Raw genomic sequence first — 26163 nt, 5'->3', positions numbered from 1 at the left:
TATGTGTTTGGCTGCTTTCTACAGATTGTGGTCATTTTGGAGGCCCTTGATTTTAAGAGTCCATGCATTTTCTGAGCATTTTTCATGCAGGATCATGTTTGTTATTGGCTCTTTGTTGCAATTCAGGACTGAGTTTCAGAAAACATTGGGTTTTTCAGTGATTGGGCGTGTACAGAAAAAAACACACTGGCATGGTTGCAGCTATGGTGGGGGACCTGCAAGACTCAGAATCATAGAAAATGTGGCTGAAAGGGTCCTCTGGAGGTCATCTAGCCACACTTCTCCATCAGAGTGGCATTATCTCCACTGCTCCACCATCCATACCTTCATCTACCTGATCTCTGAACACTTCTGAAGGTGGAGATCCCACAGCCTCTCCCAGAGTACAGAACAGGCAACTTGGTCCAGTGTTGCTCTATCCTACATGTGAACAGACTTCGTTCTTCAGGTGCAACCAGAATTTCCCAAGGCTCAATCTACTGCCCCTTGTATATAACAGCACAATTATATTTGCTGTAGGCAGCATTTGTGATGCAGTATTTGTAATAGAGGAAGCAATGGCCAACTGTATAGGGAAAAATAACCAAAACCACTTTGATAATTTAGTATTAAGGAAGTTTCCATTTTTAATGTCAACATAAAAGCGATTTTTTTTTTGAGGGAGCATGGGCTATTTAGTCTTTACAATACTTATCAAGCAAACAGTTAGAAAAATAACTTATGTTATCATTTTCTAATAAACTTCCAGTGCTTGTTAGTCTTCATCCAGTATCCATTTTACATTGATACAGATTTCTTGAAGGTGCAAAAATTGCAGTTAGTTCATATCAAATTGAGTTCTTTATCACTAAGGTTCTTCTGATAGTCAAGGCTTTTTCCATCACTGATTTTAGAAACACTTTTGAGGTCTCCATCTGGAAAGATGTAGATGTTTTTTGGGAGTATATGAGTTGGTTTGTGTGTCTTGGTCTGTGTACAACTGCATACTTCCAAGCTTTTGTATCTCATTACACAGGAAACAGAAGTTGGAGGTAGCACATGCATGAAAAGTAGCACAAATGGCATGTAATGTTATGCACATAAGTCATAGAAAAGCCATGCATGTTTTCTAGTTACCACATAAACAGCAGATTTAGTTGCTATTGGCCATGAACCAGTAGATTAATGGTCAAACAGAAGACATTGTTTGATGATGTTCAGAGTGTTTTGCTCCTTTGCTAGGCACTATTGTTAAAAGTGAAATGAAATAAAAAAAAAAACAGAAGCCCTTAGTGTACCCACACCTTTTAAAATGATGTTTGTGTCTCTTCAGCTGGCTCAAAGCCCAGGTTGCTTCTTCCCTCTTCACCATAGGGGTTCACTGCTTCATGATTTGACCCTGCTTCACCTCTGCTTTGTCTTGCTCTCCTGTAATGAAAATTCATTTTATATTAGAAGGTCCCTGTTCTGTTCCAAGTCCTTCTGGATCCCCAGAATCCCTGATTGTAAATAATACTGTGTTTAACTGGAAATATTTATATAAAAGAAGTTGAGTTAGGTTTAAGAAGAACTGTAGCAAATCTGCTATGTTCTTAGTAACCCTGTTAGTGGAGGGACATAGAAACCCAACCAAGCTATACTTGTTAATGCAGTAATATTTAAGGAAAACATCATTACTGTACAGCCTACAATCAGATTACAGAAAACTGCAGGTGCTGATGAATGTGGGCAACTCTGCTGCTGGAGAAGGCACCATATTCCCAGCAGGACATCCCCTCCTCCTTGGCAGAAGCCTGGCCACCCTACAGCTCCCAGTGGCCAAAGCATTAGTTAAACTGATGGTGATGGGGAAATTGCATTAAGCTGCCAAAGCTGTCCTGTAGTGAGAGACAGGGAGATGAACCTTTAGCTATCACTGTTGATGGGAAAGGGATAGCAGGCTTTCATTCCTTAACTTGCTTCAGATAAACTGATGCCTAATCTGTAAAAAATCCTGATGATTCAATTATCGGGACATCTTCCAGTAGTAATGATCATACTATCCAAAAATATTACTCACTTTTTGCGATCTCTCTGCCCAGTGATGATCAAGGCAATAACTCCAATGACAACCAGACTAATGACCACCCCAAATACAATTAACCAGATGGTTACAGGGGGTTCATAAGGTGCAGCCAGGGTTGGAAGTATTCCCACAAACTCCAGCGTACTATCATCGAGTCTGAAAGCCTCATTTATTCGTCCTCGAGACATCCTGCCATCAAATGCAAATTCAAAGAGTTTCACACATTTATTGAAAGGAAAGGAAGAGTTTTCAGTTTTTTTATAAATCTTCAGCATGGTAAGGTTCCCCTGAACATCTCAGTTAAAAGGCTGCAGAGGAGGTACTGCTAAACCCATTTTCCTTCTGGCATGTGAGTAACAACCACAGAAACTTAGACCCTTAACCTATTTCAGCTTAACTGACGTGTTCAGACACTGTATGGACTCTTAAACTCAGTCTTAACATTTATTAAATGAACCTTCTGATCTCCTCTCTTTGTATTTTGCCCTTCATTCTCTTTACCATTTCTTGTCTATTGAAAAGTTTCTTAGTTATGCCACATAAAACCACAACTTTGACATCTCACCTGTTTCTCTCCTACAGTCTTACACAATTTCGATTAGTGTGTTTCTCACTGCCCTGAAAACCCTTTCCCCGGTGTCTCACCTGTGCCTTGTTTTTCCTTAAACTTCCACATCTGCTACTGAGTGCTAACCCAAGAGTTACTTTCACAGCCATATTCTTCTCCCTTAGTTCACCAATTTATCTCTCTGCTTCTTCAACCCCATCTCAGGTTGATGCTGCTTTTAGATTTGTGCCCTCTTCATTTCCCATTGCACATTACCCATGATCTTCTGCAGAGTTGCAGTTTTACTTATCATTTTTATAGCAATTACTTACAGTGGTGTCACACCATGCTATAAAAGAGCTGTTCATTGACCTGTAAGTGAGAACTAGCTCCTGCTCTGACCTCTTCTATATAATCAAATACATCTGGCTGTCTTTCTAGTACACCATTATTCATTAGTCCTTGTTAACAATAATTCTTGCACTGACTTTTAAAAAATGAGAGGATGAACACTCGTGTGCATGCACACGTCATTACTGTATTCTTTATTTCAGGATATAAAATAGCTCCTGTCAAAGTTTGAGCAATTAGATCAGCTGGCAAGGTCTGATGCAAATGAAATGTGTTTTGGCAACACCCTGTAGCATTTTACTTTGGCTGTTATCCAGGATACCATCTGATAGATGGACTATTTTCTTTCTGTCATAATAGTTTTCATCCTAGTATCCCTCATCCCACTATTTTCATTTTAACTGCAGAATTTACTTTCTTGTCACTGCTTCTGCCTCAGCTGACTTAAGCACTGCTTTCCCTTCCAACCTTCCATCTGGTTGGGTGGTTGGTTGGTTGGTTTTCTTTCCCCAGAAAGCAATATCTCACCTGATGGCATTTTCCACGTCAGCTTTGGGCACAATATCACTGATATTACCTGGCATGCTGACAGTAATGTAGAAGGAGATCCTTTGTGTCTCTTCCCCAACATGAATGTCTGTAATACTGAAGGAGAAGCAGAAGGAAAAGGTTCTTTTCATTGTTCAGATGACATTAGCTTTAAATTCGAGCCAGTGAACAGCAGTGTTTGACTGACATTGCCAAAGGTTTAGTTTACACTGGGGGCATAGTGATATCAGCTGGGAAGTGAAATCTATTTTCCTGCCAGAATCCCTTTTTCTATATGCTAATTTGTTACTTGAGCTGGAGACAGTCTCTCTCGTATCTAAGACAAGTCTTGGTGTAATTTTCCATAGCACATAATCACTTGCAGAACAGAGAGTGTTTGGAGTTGATCTCATGAATGAGGTGATGTATGAAGTACAGAGTGGAAATAAATAGCTTTCTTCCTTATTTTTCTAGAGTAGATTCTAGATGACTGGTGTTCTATAAAGTAATATCTAATAGCTTGAGTAGATAGCTCCTGAACATTATTGAAAATACTTAATCAAAAGGGTTGTTTTTCTTACCAAAATCACTTTCAGGTGAAAGATTTTATGCTTGTAACTGAACCTGGATAAAATTAGTAAGTCTGTACCAAATTCTAGTGCTTTATAGTCACCATGTTTATCTTTCCTAAGCCCCAAACCCCTTGGATATTCAGTATGATATACATACATTGCTAGAAATGTTTATTTCTAATCAGTCTACCTTCCCTGATATTTCTATATACGTGTTGGGCACAAATTGTCAAGGTGCATCTCCATCACTGATTAAGCTGCAGGAGACAAAGCCTTCTTACCTAACTTTAGCACATTATTCCTAAACTTCAGACTCTTGAGGGGAAAGATCTCATATACTCAAGCTGTGATCTTGCCTTTTACAAACAGCTGATGTTTGACATTGCCTTTTACGAACAGCTGATGTAGACATTTGACAGAAGGCACAATTAATCCCACCAGTTCATGCCATCAGCTGAGCAGAAGCAATGCAGGCATAGCTGGCACAATTAGGCAAGCACTCACTCGAAGGCAACTTTCTGTTTCTTCACTTCTGCAAAGTATTTTCTCATGGCATAGGCGACAGATGACTTGAACAAGAAGAGCTCGCTTTCATCCCATTCATACTGCAGAAAGAGCACAAGAGAAATTCCTCAGAGATGGCAAGAAATCAGGGACATTAAGAAATCCTTCTAAAAAGAAATAGCAACTGTAATGCTTGGCATGCACTTCAGTATTATTTATTTGTGCCATGATAGCACATCAGAAACCAAGCCAAACCCTTCAGATCTGTTAATCTGGGCACTGTGCAGTAGAATAACCAAGGAGGCATCCCTGCTGCCAGATATCATGCTGTCCCTCTGCAGTCTCTGGCACCTTTATATGGGGCTGCTGAAGAAGCTGCAGTGCCAGCACACCTCCCTGCCTTACAGGGAGAAAAGGCATCAGCAAGACTACTCCTACTAAATATCGTATATTCTCTTTGAATTTTAAAAATTTCATTATTTAGATCTTGTTTTAATCACAGAAGTTTATTTGCAGAGCTGTTCTGTTAAGGAGGAGAACTTTTGTGGTAGAGCTGTTGTATGAAAGTGGCTAATTTACTTGCTTGATGAGCTTGGATTTTTGTTTGTGGTCTGTTTTGGTAAAAAACTTTGTATCAGTACTTCTGCAGCAAGCACATACTTGGGGTTTTTTCCCTGGAGAATAGACAGGTGATATAAAAAAACCAACCAAACAAACAAAAAAAAAAAACCCCAAACCAAACAAACAAAAAAAAACCAAAACCTGCATGTGTGCAGGCTTCTCCTGGCCTGCCTTATGAGTCCAAAGTTATTTGCAGTGGAAGACAAAAACAACTTCTTTGGGGCAGGAACCGAGAGCTGTACAGGGGGCAAAAACCACCACAGGAGGTGATAAAGCAGCCTGGTCTGTTATGAAATAGCATGTGTGCACAAAGGGAAAATTCCCAGCTGAACTCTGTGGCAATATCTTTTTATTCCACTCAGGCATAGATTTGATTGTGTTTATGGTACCTGGGCAGGAAGGCCCATAAATGCTGTCAGCGATAGAAAGTCACCTCCTGACTTTCTTGAACATTATTCAGGAAGGTGTGGTAAAAGGCAGCTCTATGGTAACAGGCTTTATAAGACCAAGCTACATTTTTCAGATGTGTCCATCTCTTGACACTGACGTAAAATGAGAGATGTATAAATATCTATGAGGAAGACACATCTATGAGGGATAGACAGGGACAAACTGTTTAGCTGGGTCTGTTGCAATAGCACAAGGAGTAATGGTTTTAGACTAAAGGAGAGTTGATTTAGATTAGTTACTAGGAGGAAATTCTTTACTGTGGGGAGGCACTGGAGTATTTTGCCCAGAGAAGTGATGGATACTCAGTTTCTAGAAACCTTCAAGGTCAGGCTGGGTGAGGCTTACAGCAACTTCATCTAAGTGAAGATGTTCTCATTTGCAGCTGGGTTGGGCTAGCTGATCTTTAAAGGTCCCTCACCACCTAAAGAGTCCTGATTCTATTCATAAAGGGCAGGAAAGGGCAGAAAGAACCCACTGCTGTCAGTCCATTCAGGACCAGGTCCCAGGAAAGGCACAGCTACCCAAAGCCACAGAGCAATCCCCAGGGCGTTTGGAGGGCAGGGGCTGTGCCAGCCCTGGCTGTTCCCACCAGGAAAGGCTGAGGCCGAGTTCCCTTTGTGAGGCAAATGCCCCCAGCTTTCTCCTGCGCTGAAGCACCTCTTCTTGTTACTGCTGCTGCCTCCAGCAGCTGGCACTGTTCACTATCACAGCTAAGAGGCTGTTGTTGGGCTTTCTCAATTTTCTATTTATGCCCAACATCTTTAGGCTTGCAGTGGTGCTTTTTTATTATTATTATTTTTTTACCAGGATCTAATGAGCTTGATTCCTCTACTGATGCTTTCTGTACTTATCGCGTTAACTTTTTAATAATTTTTTAATTTGGCTAACTTATATTTTGTTCTGTTCAGTCTTATGTATTTTAATTGCCTCTCAATTGCCTTTATAAATACTATTACTGGCTGTGTGGATGGGAGGTACTTGGCTGGCTTCTGATCTGTGTTTGAGTTGTGACTACCCACACAGCTTGCCCTGGCATCTTGGGCACCCACCCTACACTGTGCCTTACAGAGGATGCTTTGCTTTCAGACAGAAAAGAACTCTGCCAGGCACCTCTGCTCCGTTACAGTGTGTTCACTCTGAGGTCCCATATGTGATTTGAAAGGCAGTGTAAGTGTGGCCTCTGATTCAAACAGGATTTTTCATTGCAAAATACATCTAAATGCCTGCAGGCTGGCAGCTCTCCAGTCTCTAACACTGTCTTGTATGACAGCCCTTTACAATGTGGTCACACATATGGCATTGACCCTTTAGAGAATTTTGAGCTAATGTTTGGAGAGGGGTCTGGTTTTCAAGTGGCAGTCAGGGGCTGGCACTCCTGGAACCGTTGATGTCAAATATGACAGACCCCAAGGGATTCAGTGGGGATCTTGTAGCAGTTTCCCTTGTGTGGGCACTTTCATAAAGCCCCAGCTGAAGCAAAGCTGTGGCTGTTTCAGCCTCATCAGCTGCACCCGTGATCCAGCAATGCTGCGGCTGCAGCTCTAATCTCATCAGCCTGAAAACAATTAGCAGGGTAATTGCGGCAGTGCACGCTCTGGTACAGCTGGCGTTGAGCCCATCCGAGAGTCTGGATGCTTAATTTGCCAGAACTTGGGGCTATTAAAACGTCCCTGCTGGGGCTGAGTCACGGCCTGTGTGAGCTGCAGCTGCCCTGGCCCCCAGCACGGCTGTACCTGAGCCCAGAGCAGGAATCTTTCCCTGCCTGCTCCCTCCAGAGCCAGCGAGCACAAATGCAAAAGTGTCTGCTGGCATATCCAGAGTGCTTTGTGCTGGTAGGTCAGGGTAAAGCAACTCAAAATACATCTTAAACAAACAATTGCCCACAGCTTCTGTGCACTGTGAGCTGTGCAAAGCACCCAAAACGCATTGCTGTGGGTAGCTGGGCTGAGATTCTGCCCGAGATTCCCCCTGCCTTTTCTCTATGGCAGTTCACACATGTACCTGCTGCTGCCATACCAGCATTCTGCCTTGTCCCTGGGGCTCAGCAAAAGGGAAATTTGTGGGGAGGCAGAAAGCAACCGAATAGAAAAGGTTTCTTGCAAATTGCTGATGTGAACTGGTTTTGAGAGGAAAATGTATGGCTTGCTCTTCAGAACTTAGGAACCTACTGTCCATGCAATAATTCAAATTAAGTAATCTATATGAGATTGTTTTACAGCTGCTCAATTGCACAACAAAAGACTATGATGGCTAAAGACAGGCATAAAAATGATATTAAGCTAAACATTAACCATAATGACTAATAAACCTGTTGTAATATGGAGCCTTTTTATGCTGTTGATATCAGTTTTGAATTGTATCTAACTTGACTGGGCAGTCTAGGAAGCAATAAAACTCCAGAGGGGCTTGCGTGTGAGAGAGTGATAGAAGCAAGAGCATCAATTCATATGAAAAATCACCCTGTGGTTTGTGTCCTTGCTAGTGCAATAGGCTCCAACATGCAGGTCTAAATGGCCTGCCTGATGACATACTCATTCTTGGAAAATTACTAATGTCCTGCAAGGTGAAAATGGCTATTAACAGGAATGAAGTGTCTGCACTTAAACTTCGACACCGCCTCCGTGAGATTAGCATAAAGAGGAAGAGTTAGAATAAGGAGTGAATTTTCAGCCTGGGTTAAGCAGATGGGCTAAGCCAACACTCTGTTTAAAATCGTAAAAGCCATCTTCAGCTTTGATGAGATTTTTTTTCATTGCTGTAATACATTTTATTGGACCAGCTGGTATAATTGGGGAAAGCAGACAAGCTCTTGGGAATGAAAGCCCTTCGCCTCATCTGAAACAGAAGCATCTGCACTGCACTGTCCCCTGCAATCTCAAAACAAAGCTGCCTCTGCACCAGGGCAGGAGGGCAGGGAGGCAGCTGTGCATATCAGGGCCTGCAAATATTACTGTAAACAGCCAAACAAAAATCTCCTGAGAAATGTGTTAACAGATGTGTTTTAGTTTGAAACCAAGAGCATTTAAGGATAAAGAGTGGGATCCACCAGCCTGCTTTTAAATGTGAAATGAGCTGCTCCAATAACTTCTGAAGGCAGTCACCATAGCCACGAAAATGGCAATTAGAAGAAATTAGGTAGAAGCTTTAAGTGGAGACATCAGCAAATCTGGGGGAAATACAGCCATTTTCGTGTGCACAGGTTCCTCTATGTTAGACCTCCAGGCCTGTTCTGTAGGAGGTGGAAAATCGTGATTGGTTATGTCTACAGATAACTAGCTAAGATGGGTGGGCTCACTCAGAAGTTCCTCCACTGATTTTAGAGGCAGCCTTGACCACAAACTTAGACGAGACATCTTACATGTGATAACCCTTCACGTGAGCTGATGCCACCCTTCAGACACCAAGATCAGCCATACCCTGTCTCAGTTTCTGAGCCATCACCACAACACCTCTGTTGCCCAAGCAGTAAGAAGGGTGCCAGAGCACAAACACACTCACCGCCTGGTCCCCCAGAGCTGACTTCAGGCTGATGCGCACTTTGATGGCATTGCTAGAATCTGGTTTAGAAAGAAACAAGGGCCATGTTAGAGCTGCTGCAACAGAAAGTCTGCTCCTGGGAAATGCTGAGGTGGGTAAAGCTTCCTCACAGGTTCCCTTGCTCCCCTTGGAGAGCTTGGGGGGACTGATTTTGTTTCCCTTCAGTCACCTCTACTGCAAACACACTCATCTGAGCTGTCAGTTCCCAAGTCTGGTGTTGTAGCAGATAGAAGGAAAATTCCTCTCTCCTATCACTGGGAATGAGCAGCTTAGATGCAGATGTTGGTGCCTGGTTAGGTGAATCCCACTATCAGAGACTGGCACAGGGCTGCAAGAGTTACAACGTTCTCTAGTGCAAGCAATGATTACACAAATATAACCTGTCTGGTTCATCACTCAGTGTCACATTAAGCTGAAAAACACATTTTTCCACAGTCTCCTACTTTTCCTCCCTTTGAGCTCCCCTCTTTGACTAACGCATGTCAGCAAAACCATAGCAGTAATTTTTTTTGTACTGGTTTGCCCCTACACCTGGCTCCCTGGACAAGTGGCTCCCAGCTCTGCAATACAGGCACACTGCTCTCAGGAAGGTGCCACACCAGACCAGGCTTATGAATCTTTCTTCCTTCTGTAGAGCCATCCCACACTCTGAGTGCTGCCATCATGAAAAAAAAGACACCTCAGCTTCTGAGAACTGGGTGGGGCAGTGACAAACACACCTGCTGACTTCTTCAGCTCTGGCCATGAGGAAGCCAGTTGGTTTTCCAAAACTTTAAACTGAGTAAAACTTACAGCTCAGTGTTTATTTCCTATAACGCTGCTTTTTTAGGGAGAAGAGCCTCCAACAGCTACAAGAGAGAGGCACTTTGCTAACCAAGGGCTGTGAAGAATAACTCATGTCCTTAAATCACCACAAGCCATACATACATGGTTTCCAGTCTGTTTTCCAGCCAATGAATCTGCCAGAATTGGTTTTTTTCAGCCACTCATATAAGGGTTCAAAGTAGTGGAGCAAGGGAGCTGCATTCATGTATTTTTCTCCTGTTATACTTTCCAGTGCTTGAGTCCAGGGCTTGGATCTCCCTAATTCCAGCAATTGTCTGTATATGTGGAACAAGAAGTAATATGTTATTGCCAAGTTCCATCTAGATGAGAAAAACACTCTGTGACCAGAATAAAGGTATTCTTTGCTTCTGAATTCACTCCTTTCTCCCATTATTCCTATTCATAAAAATATTTTATCCCCACAAACAAGTAATTAAACCTTTGAAGTTTAGAACCTTAGTATACATAAATTTAGTCAACTTGGCAAAATGAATTGAGCAAGTATAGGCTAATTTTCCAAGGTAGGTTTATTCTTGATACAACCTCATTTACTGCAGAAACTTTGTTACTCTCTGATTATTACATGTGAGAAATTTGCTTTGTTACCTGAGTTTCTTCCCAGCTTCAGTGGAGTTGGTAATGTCACATTTGTGAAGAGGGCCAGCATGGTTAGCTGCCTTGCAAAGTGCCTCCTGAAACTGGAACTGATAGATGGTGCGGGTGTAATATCTAAAGAAAGGGCAAGGAAAAGGGAGGCACAGGTTTTATTAGCTGTCTGTCAAGGAAACCTGCAAGCCTTTGGCCTTTGGAAAGCTCTGCTGCATCAGCTGTCATTCCTGCTTGGGAGACTGCACTGCAGGGACAGAGGCCAGCTGATATTTACAAGCTAGGCTAACTCAAATCTAAAAAAATGCCAATATCAAGTGGACTAGAAGAGCCTCAAATCTGTTTGTTGCCACATAAATCAAGAGAGAGTAAAGTTTTTAAGGTCCAGCTCTCTGCCCTGAGCCCTCTAAAATGAAGTGGCCAGGACACAGCAGACATCCAGGGCTGCATGCTCATGGCCAAAACAACATGGGGCACAGTGATCCCCTAGAAGGCAAACATCTCATACAGAAGCGCTCCTCCTGTTTGATGGCATCATGAAACTTTCCTGTTCAGCAAGAAGATCAGCAGCCTCCTCACTGCTCAGAGATTATTATGGAACAACTCCTGATGTGCAGAGAAACACTCCCATTGAAATCAGCAACCTTCGCTCTGGGCTTTAAACAAAATAAGATTGGGTCCTGAGACTCTCCAGCAGATGTTTTAGGTAGCTGGGGCTTGTTATGTAGACAAAACTTAAGTAATGAATTAAACACTGCACTACCTTATGAAGGAGTAATCATTGGCCACGTGAAACAGCGCAGCAGGGTCGCAGTAGGTTTCATCATGAGGGACTGGTTCCACAACACCAACTATGGCTCTCCTGGAGAGGAAGGAATAACACAGCATTTCTGTTTATAGACAATAAGCAGAGGTAATCTGACTCAGCTTTTCTTCTGTTTTGTCTGATACATATGGACACCTCTCACTTGCAAACAGAAGGATTCCATACAGCTCTCAGTAACCCCAAGCGAGTTCTGCTCCACAGCTGGAGACCACAGAGAGGAAGATGTTTGGAAACTCATAATACAAGGAAGGGATTTGTATGATAGCAGGGTGTGCACGGATCAATTAGTGGTATGAAATAATCTGCAAGACATGAGATTCACACAAACCACCTCATGCCCTGGCCCATCCTGAGTTTAGAGACCTGTTTTTCGTTTTGGGCAAGGGCATGCAGAGACAAGGGCAACCCAAAAGGCAGATGGCCTCCTGTGCCACTGGGCTGGAGATAAGATTTCTCTTTATTTTCCTCTCCTGAGACTGTGTTTCCTGAGAAACAAACCCATGCCTTGAGTTCTGAAAATGGTAATAAGCTTCCATGGAAATATTTTTCATAAACCTGTATTTCAAGCAGAGAGCTTTGCAGTGCCACTGCAACAGATGTGATAAGCTTCCCTGAACAATTTGTCATTCTCTGTTTCTCTGACATCTCTGCTACTTTTGAATACATTGAAGCTGATTGATTTTTACAGTGGGTCAGGAGGCTTGCATATATCAACTTTTATTATAGATTCTGTTTGCTGATGGAGGCTTGCTGTTCATGTTCGTGTTAGAGTTCAGGTTCCATTTTCAGCGTGGGACTTGTTTGGTTTCTTTGCATTTTTCTGCCCTCATATTAAAACCAACCTGGGAAATTACAAACTCCAGTCTGAATCATATTTATTTTTAATCTTGTGCTCCAAGGTGCTGAAAATAGACTGATTAATGGGCACAATCTGAAAAGGCACCTCTGGCCATTACTTGCGGAGGGAACTGTATTTTCTGTACAGACAAAGGTGGTATCTTAGTACACAAGGAAGGAAAGATTCAGTCTAAAATCTTTCAGACAATTTGCCTCCCAAAGCACTGTACGGTGGGAAGGAAACACAAAGCAAACAAGTGTGCTCAGATACTTGGTGGATTGAGATCTGCATGTTTCTCTGGCTGGCAAGTGCAACGAACTTCACTTGTCCTTAAGCATGCGGGGAGCAAACCAGAGCACGTGACCAATGAGACTTAGAGAAGGGCTGTACTTTAGCTGTGAAGATGTCTTGGGGAATGTGTCAGGGGGACAGCAATGTTGATCTGGAAGAGGCCATGCAAAGGCCATGGGCTGTCTTTATCAGGAAGGTGACATGAGACATTATGAGACGTTGTCTGCACCACAGTTGTTATTTCTATCAAGCACCCTATTGCTATTTACAGAAACATCCAGAGACACACATCCTGTCCCATGGGGCACAAACACCTTAGTATGTTGAGTAACTAGGGTTGAGTTTGCAGGTTCATATGAAAAAAATCCCCTTTATTTCTCAAACTTACTTCATCTCCCACCATCGTTTGGTCCATTCCTGTTTTGTAATCTCACCCCTAAACACCATCCACCTCCACTTCTCCAGCATGTAAGTAAAAGGCATTGTTCCAACAATGGTTAGTGCTTGCTTGAGCAGAAAGTTGATTTCAGTTTCTAAAGAGAGAAGCAGTTTAGGTAATGGTTATGGTAGCAATTAGTATCTGACTAGATGGCTAAAGTAATTTCCTTTAACAGGTAATGCTTACATCTTAATTGAATTACAGATTTTCACTAAGGAAAAAGTGAAAGGAAGAATACTACTGAAAAAAAACACGAGATAAGATCATTTAGGAATTTTGTCTCTTTCCCTCAAACTCTTAAATAACCTAGTCCTTTGACATGTACATTTAGTTACCCATCACTGAGAACCTCTCCAGTTTCTGAGGAATTTTGAGCTGAAGACATCTCAAAATGTATAAAATGTACATTTTCATCCATCTAAGGTAGTGCTCAGAAGCCAGATGAACTGCATTATAATGAGGGCTATGTTGTCACTCAATATTCATTTAAGTGGGAGGTGTAAATCTCAACGTTTCAGTTTCATTTGAACTGCTAAATGCATATCGTGATAGAGATATATATGGATTCATGCAACAGAATTGAAGAGTTTTGGAGACTCATCTAAATGAACTATGAAAATTAAAGGATGAGTTCAGTGTTGAAGGTAGTGAAGTGCTAGCTACTTCTTTTTAAATTATGTAACAGCATTGCAAAGTAGTGATCTTTGCTTCACAATGCAATTTGGGGAAAAAATAGTATTTCTGGTAAATTAGAGGAGTAAGATTTTCAGAAGCCTATCAGTTGATTGCTGAGTTTGCAGGCACAATCTTCTGCTACAAAATAAGACCAAAAAGTGCTTTCGCATAAATGCATAATATCTGTGCATTTATTTACCTTCATCATCTTGGAAAGTTGGCTCTAGGAGATCAAGAGATTTCAGGTGCTGAGGCGTGGCTGCAGAAAGTGACATAATTTCACCTACAGCTTCGTGGAAGCCCTCGTTGGCACCGCTCCTGAGCAGGTAGGGCTGCCCCGAGTACGCCATGTCGTACTCAATGTGGCCCATCTCGTGGTGTGCCGTCAGGAAGTCATCCATGGTCACTTTGGTGCACATCTTGATCCTACACACCAGAATAAAGTGTCTGTGGTTAGAGAGAGAGTGGCCCAGAGAAAGGCTGACTGAATCCTGTTTGCCAGAGCCATGGGGCAAAGCCCCTCCAGAGCTTGCAAATGCCCTTTGCAAAACCTGGGCAGCTACACCCTGGTATGCAGTGCAGATCCTCCTGCTGCAGCAATACTTCATGGGGAACTCAGCAAAACACCTTCAGCCACCTTGAAATTCCCCAGGGAGTAAGAGAAAACTGCTGTTTTGTGAGAACAACTGTTCCCTAAAACCTGGTGACAAACTCTCTGTATGTGTGGGAGTGAGTAACCACCACCAATCTTGGTAATGTATAAAACGCTGTGTGTTGGTGACTCCTACTACTTCATCCTCATGTAGGATTTACAATTTACTGAAGGAATGTCTTCCAAACAGGGTTTCTTTTCATCTTCCCCAGACTGCTGAGGTGGGACACTGATGTGTTTCACTAAGGCTTGGCTGTGCACCAGCTTCTTTCCCTGGGTAACTGTGTGGACTGCAAGAGGGGTCAGAATTTCTGCAAGAAGCATTCATTTTGTGGGAACTTGCTGTCCCACTTTCCCAAGTACGGAAGAGACTGATGGATTTTCATGAAACTGGATAACTCTGCTAAAGATAGACAGTGGACTTTCAGGAGATTTTCCCTTGCCACCCAGGGACCCGCCCTTGCTGCAAAAATATGCAGTTGTCCATAAATCTCACTGGTATCCACCTGCATTTCTGCTTATCCCTTAAGCCCTAGAACATAGCCATTATTTCTCTAATTCATAAAAATATTAGTCACTTCTCAGCTAAAATTTGAGAGTGGATCTTGAGTATATCTACTAGTAAATTTGAGTAGATCTTCACAGAAAAAGTCATACAGAAAGGTTTACAGTCCCAGGATCCCTGCTCTCTTGTCTTCCTTCCCCCTCTTTTCAGCCAGAAAAAAATAAAGGAGAAATTATAACTTAAGACAGCATGGTGCACCTTTCATGAAAATAGGTTTGTTCTAGGAGGCAGTACAAAAAGGGGTCATAGCAGTTTCAGTACCTGTAATCATTTTTGCCCAGGTCCCAGGCTGTAGGATGGCAGACAACCTTCCTGCCATCGTCTGGCTCTGTGAGCATGGAGTTGTCCCAGAAACCCTGAGTCATGTTGTAAAGGCCAATGGAAACAAAGAAGGCCTCAGCAGATTTGAATATTTTATTGGCATCCCATTTCTGAAAGAGACAATGCCACCATTAACCTCTGCTTCTGCATGTCGCCTGTTCCCAATGCTCTCCTTGATGCAGTGCAGCTGACTTCATATTTCCCAGGAGCTTCACACCTGCACCTGGCCTATTGAGAGTAAGTCAGTAGTGCCTGCCTTTGGCACTTCTGTGAATTCTGCTGGGAACTGGAATTAAGTGTTTTCCCTGCAAACAAAATAGGTTTCTGCACTCAGAGGTTCAGCAGATAGCACCTGACCTAGACCAGAGAAGCTCTCAATAAAAGATAAAGTAAGATAAAAAATGCGTTCCTGTATGTCAGATCTGTGATCCGACCCTTCAGTCACTTCAGCCAGCCTGGGGACAACACATTTGAGGAAGTGGAGCTACATTCCCAGCAGATGAGCATGAGATTTCAGCCAGAACCATAAAACCTGGCAAATGTATCTGTGGGAATTGCTTACCAGATTAAAACTGCATGGTTATGTTCTGGATAATTTTGCCATTCAGCAGTTTTATTATTCTACCCAGCAGGAGCTCTGCATTTACTGGGATGAGCTGTCACAGAGACCTGGGTGGCAAACAGCTCATTTGGATGAAAATCCCAAATGGGGCACACCCACCAACAAGGATGAGCCCACCCATTGCTCTAAGGCTATGTAAGTAATGCTTCCCTTCTTGCAGTGGTACTTCAACAGACACATATTTATGACTACAAGTGGGTCAGTAGTGAAAAACAGAGGTGAGATTAATGCAGACTTGTGCAAACTGCTAAGGAATGAAATTCAACTATTCCTCCTCTTCCCCGTATAACATTTTCATGGAGTACTGCTTACAAGAGGAGAGTAGATTTCAGGTGAATAATTGCATTCAGAAATCAAATTCCATCTAGTTCCATCAAATTCCCTTTAGTTTAAAACAGGAGTAAAGCTTTGGCAAGACTACAGGGAATTATCTTCCCATGAAGATAAGAACCCATGTTCTTGGTCTGGTAAAGGTGGTGGCACAGCTGTTAGCTCTGCAGATCTCAAACACAGGCCTTATGCTGCTATGCAGGTATCAAAAGATAACAGGCAGCATTGCAGTTTCTGCAATGTTGTAGCTGTAACCAAATAAACAGGACTGACAAAAATAAAACAAACTGTGATATACAAACTATTTGATTATGGTAATGACTGGCAAAGGTCATGTTTGATATCAGCCCACTTCAGGAGTCCTGAAATATTTATAAGTACAAAATATATCTCTTAGAGGATAAGAGTCTCTGAGGAAAATAGACTTCGAGACAAGATTATGGGGGTCAAAGAGGGTGGAGGAAAACAGAGAACAGCTAAGGGTACAGTGAAAAATGCATAAACACTTAAAAGAGAAAAGCAAAAAAAGGATGCAAAAAGCAACACTTTGTTGGCAGTGTGTCTGCCTGAGGGCAGCCATGGATTTCTAGAGAGCAGCTGATATGTGCTACATAATTTTTATACCCTCTAGATTTGTTACATAATGCATATTGCATGAAAGCATGTCTTACCTTTTCAACCATTGCAGAAGTTACGTCAATGTTTGGTTTGGCTGGATAGGGAACAGTCAAGGCATACAGATTTGTCCAGAATCTACCCCACATATCACCTTCAGAAAAAGAGAGAAACAAAAAATATTTTGAATGATTTATTATGTATTACTCAAAGGTGCCAGACAGGTCTATAAATCATGCAGTGTCAAAAATAGAGACTCCTATTCATCCAACCAGGCCTGATCCAGATGTGAAGGGGAGCACTTCTGGAAGGTCATGCATAGGTCAAACTCAGATCAAGGATCCTTTCATTACCCAATATCAGCAATTCTTGGATAATACAGTTTCAGGACTGATGACATTCCTAAAGGTGTATGAAAACTGAACATCCTTTTTTTTTAGTCCATGGGATTGTTGTGCCATGTTCAGGTACACAACACTTATGGCAGCTTAATGCTGCATGATTTGAAAGCCAAGTTATGAAATGTGGGTTCTTAGAGTAAAATCTGAAAGAAAAAACAAGTCTCTCTGGAACTCTCATTTCTAAGGAAGACAAGTTCTGCAGAGGGGAGGGAAATGTCCCAGCCAAGTGCTGGACTTTTGTGCTATGTGAGGTTTGGCAAGGATAAGAATACCTACCCTCCCTTCCTGCTACCGCTGCTAAGCAGTTGTGTCATCTCTGCTAGGAATTTATCCATTTCTCCTCTACCCTTCTTTTTTTATCTGTAACCTTTTTGTTAATATATTGATTAAACAGTCAGATTATTCTCCACCCATGTGCCTTGTAGGTGACTGTCCTGTGTATAAAGCCAGGCTTGCACGCCATGGGTGTGTTGACATACCCAGCAAGTGAGCAGGGAGGCCTCCTGTGGAGCTGATGAGCTCGGGGCCATACACTTGCCCCAGCTTGTGTCTCACGTAGGCATGCAGCTGCTCGTACAGAGGTTTTATCTGGAGGCAGAGGAGGAGAAGGAAACCATTTTTATTTTTCACTTTGCTCTATTCCGCTCATTACTCCTAAACAGAGAGCCTTGAAGCTCTCTCCGACAAAAAGCTCCTGGCAGGTAACTGAACCCCAAACCTGCAGCTTAGGTTTGCCCCCTGCCTCAGGGCTCAGGCAGAGTCCAGATTCCAGCCACAGAATCATACCTGCTCAGGTATGAGGGAGGGGGCATTGCTAACTTTAGAGCTGGAGTATCAAGGATGCCATCTACTCCATGGATCCTACCTGGAGGAGAGACATGGACCTGCAGAGCTCCCTCTTTCCCAGCCTTTGGGGACCGAGCTGGTCCTTGAACAGCTACAGAGGTAGAAGAGTCATGTGTGTCTCCTCACATCTCTTTCTGTTAAACCCACGTAGACTGAGACCAGCCAATTTAAAGCAGGTTTCATCTTCATTCATAACATCAGCACGTGAGTCCACCATTTCAAAACACAGCCCTGCAACCCAGATGAGAGCTCTTTCTGCCTCTACCTGCTCAAATGTCTTCTCCACATCTTCAATCAGCTGGTCACGGCTGTATGTGTAATTTTCTGGAGATGTTGCTTCATAATTTGCTCTCCAGTAATCTCCGTAGTCAGAATAACCTGTAAAGCATGGATGCATCACATGAGGACACCACAAGTGGCACTGCTTAGGTGTGCAGGAAAAGTGCAGCTCCCTGCAGATCCCATGCAGACCTGCAGCCTTCCCCCAAAGCAAAGCAGCAAAATTCTAGATAGTTTGGGTTTAGCAGAGAGGAGAAAGCCTCCCTGCGGGTCTCCCTCATGAACATGCAGGTATGGGAGATTTCCAAGAAATTCAGAAATTGATGTCATGGTTATCTGCTAGGTAGGGTCATTCAGTCTGGAAATGGAGGTCAAAGGAAATCAGGAATCCTGACTGGAGCTCCTGGGGCTATGAGGGACAGCAGCCTCTCCTCAGGCTGGACACTAATGTGTTCTCACAGAAGGCATAAACTGGTGGACATTGAATACGAGCCCCCTCTTCCAGAAACTAAACCACCAGGACAGATGCAGAAACCAGAAGTGAAATTCAGCTCCCAGTTCCATTACCTCTTCCAGTCCACTGAGCTCCTTCAAGCCTAGAGTAAAAAGGGCTCCTAGCTGAAGTCTCTTCCTTGGTGGTATGGAGGAAGGTCATAATAACCATTTCTTAATGTTTGGCTTTTTTCCCTGTCTTACTGTTTGGGCCATATTTTCTTATCCAGCACCAGCTGACAGTTTTTGCAAAACAAGGAGGATGGAAAAGCAGGTGATGCAGCTTCAGTCTGGCCAAGAGACAGATGATGTAGCTACTTCAGAAGCTACTTTAGAAGACCCCAAAAGAAAATTAGAAGGCAGCTCCCGCTGTTCCTTGAAAAGACAGTTCCATATGATTTGTGTGGAGATCTCAGACTGGAAGCACACTTCCTTTAGTACAAAATCCTTTTTGAACATCCAGCTGCAGCTGCTGTCCCAAGCCAACAAATCTGATCATTCCAGCTAGGGAATAATGCTTATAAATATACCAATAACTGTGGCTGCTGCAAGAAGGTCAGGGCCCATAGGCAAGAGGAGATGTTGCCAAAACTCAGGAACACTCAGAAGCTGTTTAAATGGAGTGTGCTTGTCCATAAATCACAAATGGTGCAGTTCTGGGTGCTATGTAATGAGGGTCACTGATGCATTGTGGCCTTTGGGAAGGGTGCCAGCTTGGCCAAAAAGGTGCCTCTTGTTCCAGGCTGGGAGGAAACCTCTGAACTGGTCAATGGCAGTTGTCTGCATTGTCTCTTACTTTGAGACATGCACACCAAGAGCAAATTATGTGCAAGTTATGTATGTGTTTTGAATTCCTGGGAAAATTGGGTGAGACTGCAGTATATTTACTAGTTTCTGGGAGCCAGAAGGAAAAAAAAATAGAAACAAAAAGAAAACAGAAATTGACTCACCATTAAGCCTTGCAACCTCATTTTCAAGTTCAACATACTCTTCATATAATGGTCTCATCATTCTGCCAACATCAGCTCTCCAGCCTTCCCAGGCCCACAGTCTCTCATTATAATCAGTGCTGTCAGCCATAATAGCATCCAGACCTGTCAGAACAAAAAAGTAGGCGCTAGGCTTTGAAAAAGCAGAATTTTTCTTTCATAACAGGCAAACAAACCAAAGTGAAAGAAATTCATGAACAGAGAAGAAAACACTTTGTACTCGATATACTGAAAGATCCCATTATTTCAATGCATTCTTTCCTAATTTAAGGTTTCCCCCTTGCCTTTAAGAAGCATGGAGCACATCCATAGTCTCACAGACTCATAGTCTCTTAAATGCTCTCTCCACATTAGCTTCCCTTAAGTTGGTAGAATTCTCAGGACTGGTCTCAATGCAACATTAAGTCAATCTGACTGAAGGCAGGGAATAAAAAATAGATTTTCTGTGATACAGGCAAAGCCCAGGTGACAGGCAGGCTGCCAAACAAGGTGAGCAGCCCTCCCCAATTTTTTTTTCCTACAAACAGGAGACAGTATGTCTCGTGGGCAGAAGGTCCAATAGAGGTGCCTGAACTGCAAGGTGCAATTAAATTATGACTAAGCTTTAGATAGCAGGAAGTATCTCTTGAAATTACAGCCTGTTCTTTTGCAGTCAGGAGCCACCCTTTGTCTTTCTCCTTCTGCACCCTCAGGCTGAAGAACACAGTGGTTGGTGTCATACCTGGCTCCAGCACCAAACACTCCGATGGATCGTTGATTTTACAGACAGTCCCAGTGCTGTAGATGGTACTCATTGTATTTAGCACAGTGCCCAGCTGCAAGTTAGATGCAAGACAGCCCGTTAGAAACCTACTCTGTGCAAAATAACAGCCAATTATGCTAATTCTTTAAAAGCTAGAATCAACACTTCACTCACCAGCTTAATATTTAAGCATATGTTTGAGCTCAGGAGAGATTAATGAAAGAATTTGCCTAAATGCATTATTGAACCAGATCTAGCTGGAAAAGACAGATAATCTCCCAAATATATGATATAACCTACAGGTCCTAAATATCCAGTCAGACAGGGCTCTGGATTCAATGAGCACTGACTGTCACAAGAGAGCTGTCGATACACAGCAGCCATAAAAAAATAAAGTTTATCAATGTGTTTTCATAAGCATGAACACACATAAACTTTGTGGGGAGGTTGTGGCTTTGAGTGGCAGCAAAAAGGGCCCCTTTGGCAGGTGCTGCCAGGCTGACTGTTGCCTGTGGGTGTTCATATCACACTGATTGCATGGATCTGCTTGGACTCCATCACAGAGAAGCCATGGCTCATGTCTTGGGCCAGCTGAAGGCCAAAATGCACCTGAAATCATTCAGCTGTATCTCAGAACCTATGCTACGTGGCTTTAAATATTTTTTAATGTTTCCATGTCTTCATGCCTCAAGGATGACATGTACCATTTTCATCTTTCCCTTTAGGACTATGCAAGTTCTCACTTAGAGATTTAAGTCAGAACTCTGAAGAGCTGTCAGTGGGAGGGGTAATTAGTGAGTACCTCTAACTTTACTTCTGTCAGCATTAAAATCAATCAGTGCCCAGGCAAATTTTTGTGTCAGCGAAGAATATTTGGATATTCCTATGAAACCCCATCAGGCTGTATAAAAAAGTCACTTTTCAAACATGAATCAATAACTTCAGCCCCAAAGGCCATTATCTAGGAAATTCCAAGTGTCTAAAAGGGAGGGTACAGAAGAACATCTCCTCAACAGAGACAACATTACCATTAGTGCACTGTTGTGATCCAAAATAAATATTTGTTTGTATGAACTGCCAGCATTCCCACCAACACAATCTGTTTTTCAGAAATGCATCTTATTTGGATCAGACATGACATCCAGCCAATCTGCTGCTTCTCCTGCATAGTGATTAGCACTGCTAACCTTAGCAGAAAACTCTCTGGATTCTTCTGTAATTAGGACTGTAGGATCCTGGACTGTAGGTACCCATGACTCAGTGCTATGTTTCAATTTGATCTTCAGCAAAGGGAAGTAATTTAACTCTCAAGTGTTTGGTTATAAATCCCTTTTGAGTCTGCATAGCTGCTCACTCCAATTTCACATATAGTCATTATCCATATATCTGCCTCTCAGGTGAGCTTATCAGAGCAAATCTCATTATGATTCTTGCCAAACCTTGCTGGCCTTCAGCAGCTTTCTGTGGAACCCTCCCCATTTTCAGGCATCCCAGAGAGCCCAATACAATGAAACATTCCTTCCTTTTCCCAGTGTCGTAATGTACCATGTTCAGAGAAAGAAAGACTTCCTCCATCTCCACCTTTTTGACTCATCGAATGGCCTTGTACCCATCTCCTTCTGCTCATTGCCCTGGGTCTGGACTTCACCAAGCACTTACCACATGTCCTTTCTTGGTTTTATGGCTAATCCAGCTATAAGTGCAAGGACTGCTCTGAGGTGTGTGTGAAATTTATTCCATGGCAAAACTGCTGACAGAAATGTTAAACAGCTTCCTAGGCCAGACTACCCCCAGTCCTGTATGCTGGGAACACCTAGAACACTTCCATACCATACCATCACCCCAAAACAAGCAGCGTGGTGACAGCGCCATGGCTTGAGGGTGTTGTGAGAGGCAGCTGAACTCACCCCCCCCCAAAATGATGAACCACATTCAACAACTTACTCTGTTATACTTTTCTGATGACAGAACAGATGATCCTCGTTCCTGGAGAATCTGGATCTGGAGCTTGGTGAGGTCATCTGTGATGCTGTCTGTTGGGAATTTGCTGGCATTCCTGGAGGCCTCCTCGTAAAACGCGGACCACCTGGCGCCTGCCTTGCTCTGCAAGGGGTTCACACAACCCTGAATTAATCCCTCCAAGGGAGTGGAGTGGCCTGATGCACTCAGCAGAAAAAAAAATATCACTTCTAGGAAGAACTTCATTTGTGAAGAGCACCCATGGACTGAGGGCTTACACTGCCTGGTGAAATGGCTACAGAGCTTTTTGGCCTTGTTTTATTCACACATCCAGATAACCATTTTTCTTTGGGAACAGCAATAAGCATGACTGTCTACTCACACCTTGGTTGTTATAATTGATCCAGCATTACTTTGCAGCATCACTCCTGCTATTCTAAATCACTTTTTCTTCCCTTAGTGCTTTTCTTCACCCACCTGTGAAGAAATAAGCCAGGGCACAAAGAGATCTGTGACCCAGATGTTAATCCCCATTTCTGCTGCAGTAGCAGGAACACTCAGCTGCTAAGATAGTGATACTGAGTCTGTTTTTAAGGCAAATATCACTTTCTTCTGAAATGCTGACAAATAAAAGATTATACTTGGGCAAAGGAGGCTCTAAACTATTGCCCAAATTGGGTGTGCAGAATCTCAACATTTTGCATGAGATTGCTTTTAACACTTCCGCAATTACAAACTCCCAAATTTCAGTTCACCAAGTAGTAGCATTAGAACACAATTTGGAGTTGGGACTGTCTTATTCACCATTTTCTAATGTGTTTACAGTTTAACACATCAGCAGCAATTCCAAATGGCAATAAGAACAGTACTAATTAACCTAGGTCCTTGGGAGATTTTATTTAATTGTGCTTACACCAGAGCTTCCCAGACTGTGGATAGGGCACCTGTAATACCTGTAATACCTGAGGCATCAGGGAACTCCAATGTCATATTGTGCCTGAGGAGCTCTCAGGCACCCTTCACCCCTGGCAGACACACCAGTAAGACCAACACTTTCTGTAGGGCTGTGCCCAAGTTGTTCAGCCCCACGTGTGACAGGGGCACAGCACCCACGGCTCCAGGCTCCAGCACAGAGGGGTGGTGACAGATGTAAAGCTGTGGTGGCAGATGTAAAGCTGTGGTAACCCCATCTCCACAGCTCCATCCTAGCTGCAGGCGGGCAGCCATCACTGGGAGGCTTTCCAAACTCTCCCCTTCATGGGAACAAACAGTCCTGACACTCCTCAGCAGCTTGCAGAGCCCAGTGGAAAAGAGCTCGATAAACACCCAGAGAAAAGCATTGCTGTGCCAGTGTGTTCCTGAGCTCCTTGCCCTGAGCAGGAACAGAGAGGTGCCTCAGGAGTGGCAGGGCAGAAGAGGAGGCTCGCTGGCTACAAAACCAGGAGAAAGTAGTTTTCTTGTTGTCTGATATTTCCACAATTAGAGGAATTGGTTGATAAGTCAGAGGAATAGTTGTAGGGCTTGTGACACAATTTACAAGGAAAATGGATGTGAAGGAGCCAGAAGGGACAGTATTCATTAACTCTCCTTCAGCAGAATGGGAGGAGGGGAATCAGTGGGTTTATTACCAGCAGTGCTGAAGAGACCAAGAGAGAGAAAAAGTTCTCTCTGAATACCAGACTAATTGGTTTTATTTCTGGTATCTCCTCATGTATTTTATTATCATCTCATTAATGCTGAAAATACTATATAGGGCTTTCATTTTATGTGTTTGGAAACATTACAGTTTAAGTGTCTGGTGCCTTGGAAAAAATTCCAGATTGACAATGATTAGTCATTAGGATTTCTTCCAGCAACCAGTCTCCTTGCTTTAATTAAGAAATATGATAATTAAAACATGTTTTAATTAAGTTATATGACCATAAAGTGAAAGACCAGCCATTAGGCAAAAATAGATGCAGGATGTTCAGCTTTTTATGCTTGGAATTGTTTTCTCTAAGGCTTGAGTTAACTTTAAAAAATGTGATGCTTCAAAACAAAGCAAAATTCAAGGTGGCTGTATTCATTCTGAAAGGCTTTGAGCTTACAAGATACTGAACTGAGGCATGGCAATATCAGTAACCAGCCAGACCATGGCTGCGTGCTGTTGACAAGTTCTTGCCTAGAGACACCCCCAGGGCTGGGGCAGACAGAGGCTGGTGTTGAAATGCAAGAACTGTGTTGGAAGACAGCATAAATAAAAGTACTGTGGTCCTTCCTGCAGACAGAAATGGACTTTCAAAGCAACATGCAGGACCACTGCCATAGAAACTCCTCTGCTGGCATTTGCTAGTCTGTGATCTCACTTCGTTTTTTGCGGTCTAATACCTCCAGGCAGTCTACCAACAGCCCTGACTATGAGAAGAGTGATGGGGGCAGGGGGAAATGTCCACCACTGAGTAACTGGTGTGGGCCAATAAATCCATCAGCAAACATTTAACAGAATGCCTGCATCTAGAAAATATCTGCATATTCACTGAGAAGTAAAACAACCGCCTGTGTCAGTAAAAAGCCCAGCGTTTGTCTGGTCTTAGGGAAAGTGGGAGACCCGAGCTCATGTGAGTGAAAGGTTCAAATCCTGTTTCCTTGCACCACAGACAGCATCTACCCCAGGCCCTTGGAGAGGATTTTCACCCACAGGATACGCCCTCTCCAAGAGGAAAGGGAAATTCTTTGTTCTTGGAAAGGGAAACCCACAGAGAAACACTACACCAGGAGGCACTGGTGGTGTTGGACTCAGCAGAGCACAGCATCTCTCTCCATCCAACACAGATTTTCAGGATGAACACGCAGTGCTCCCTTGCCTTTTCCCTCCACTCATTGGAGTGACCTGAAGTGATGGCTAGGGCCAGTCCAGCTTCTGGACATCCCTCTGCAGTGGAGGCAGTCCAAGTACTAACCCAAGGCTGGTAGTGGCCCAGGTACATCCAGTGAGCATTGCTACATTAAAACAAGCTCCTCTACCCTTCCCAAAATGAAGCACAGCTACTAGAGAAGTAACACTCCAATTTCAGACAAGCTTGGTGGAACCAAAACAAACCAGAAAGTGTCATATTCCTAAGAGAACAGTAAGGATGCAGGATGGAGCACTCACCATTTCATTGGCATTCTCCTCAGTGATGTTGGTGTTGTAGTTCCATGAGGCAATGGAGTTCTCATAGCTGATATTTTCTGCCCTCCTGTTAAACTCTTCTAAAAACATTTGGGCTTGTTGTGTGACATCCTGAGGGGTCACAACAGCGCTCAGGCCACAGAGAAGCCAGAAGTGGACCAACATATTCATGTTCAGGATGAGAACCTCTCAACAAAGTAGGTTTCTTCAGGCAAGCTTCTCTGTTGGCCTCTGCCTCATCAGCCTTCAAGCATGGCCACTGTGAAGAAGAAAGGCTGAATCTAATTTGCTGGACCTTTTATAGGTTTTATTCATTATAGGAGAGAAAGGAAAAAGTTTTTTATAAAAAGCCACATAAACAAAAGTCAATTATTAACTTTGGAAAAATATAATTACTCCTGCCGTTTTATGGCCTTCTTATAAAAAGCTTTTACTTTTGGTTAATGTTTCCCAAATGTGCTGTCAATGATACAGCTGGTCACTTTATCTATAGCCTACCCGTGTCTCTGGTAGCTCAGAATCTGTCAATCCTTTAACAGGTTGGT

At 43.0% G+C, this 26163-nt stretch overlaps 1 protein-coding gene across 1 annotated transcript; it reads right to left on the bottom strand.

Annotated features, from left to right (window-relative positions):
• Window positions 1-601: 601 nt before the first annotated feature.
• On the bottom strand, window positions 602-25934 carry ACE2 (angiotensin converting enzyme 2). Its single transcript, XM_064407619.1, has 18 exons — window positions 25601-25934; window positions 22453-22611; window positions 20488-20581; window positions 19728-19871; window positions 18272-18384; window positions 17640-17748; window positions 16816-16913; window positions 15133-15302; window positions 13854-14080; window positions 12929-13073; window positions 11349-11447; window positions 10586-10708; window positions 10082-10254; window positions 9116-9174; window positions 4547-4647; window positions 3471-3587; window positions 2039-2233; window positions 602-1407 (listed from the first exon to the last, which is right to left on the bottom strand). The coding sequence occupies exons 1-18, from the start codon at window positions 25787-25789 to the stop codon at window positions 1287-1289; spliced, it is 2436 nt and encodes an 811-aa protein (XP_064263689.1). The 5' UTR covers window positions 25790-25934; the 3' UTR covers window positions 602-1286.
• Window positions 25935-26163: the final 229 nt, after the last annotated feature.

Source organism: Passer domesticus, chromosome 2 (genome assembly GCF_036417665.1).
Source record: "Passer domesticus isolate bPasDom1 chromosome 2, bPasDom1.hap1, whole genome shotgun sequence".
Lineage (NCBI taxonomy): Eukaryota > Metazoa > Chordata > Aves > Passeriformes > Passeridae > Passer > Passer domesticus.
This window is presented reverse-complemented; position numbering and strand designations above follow the sequence as displayed.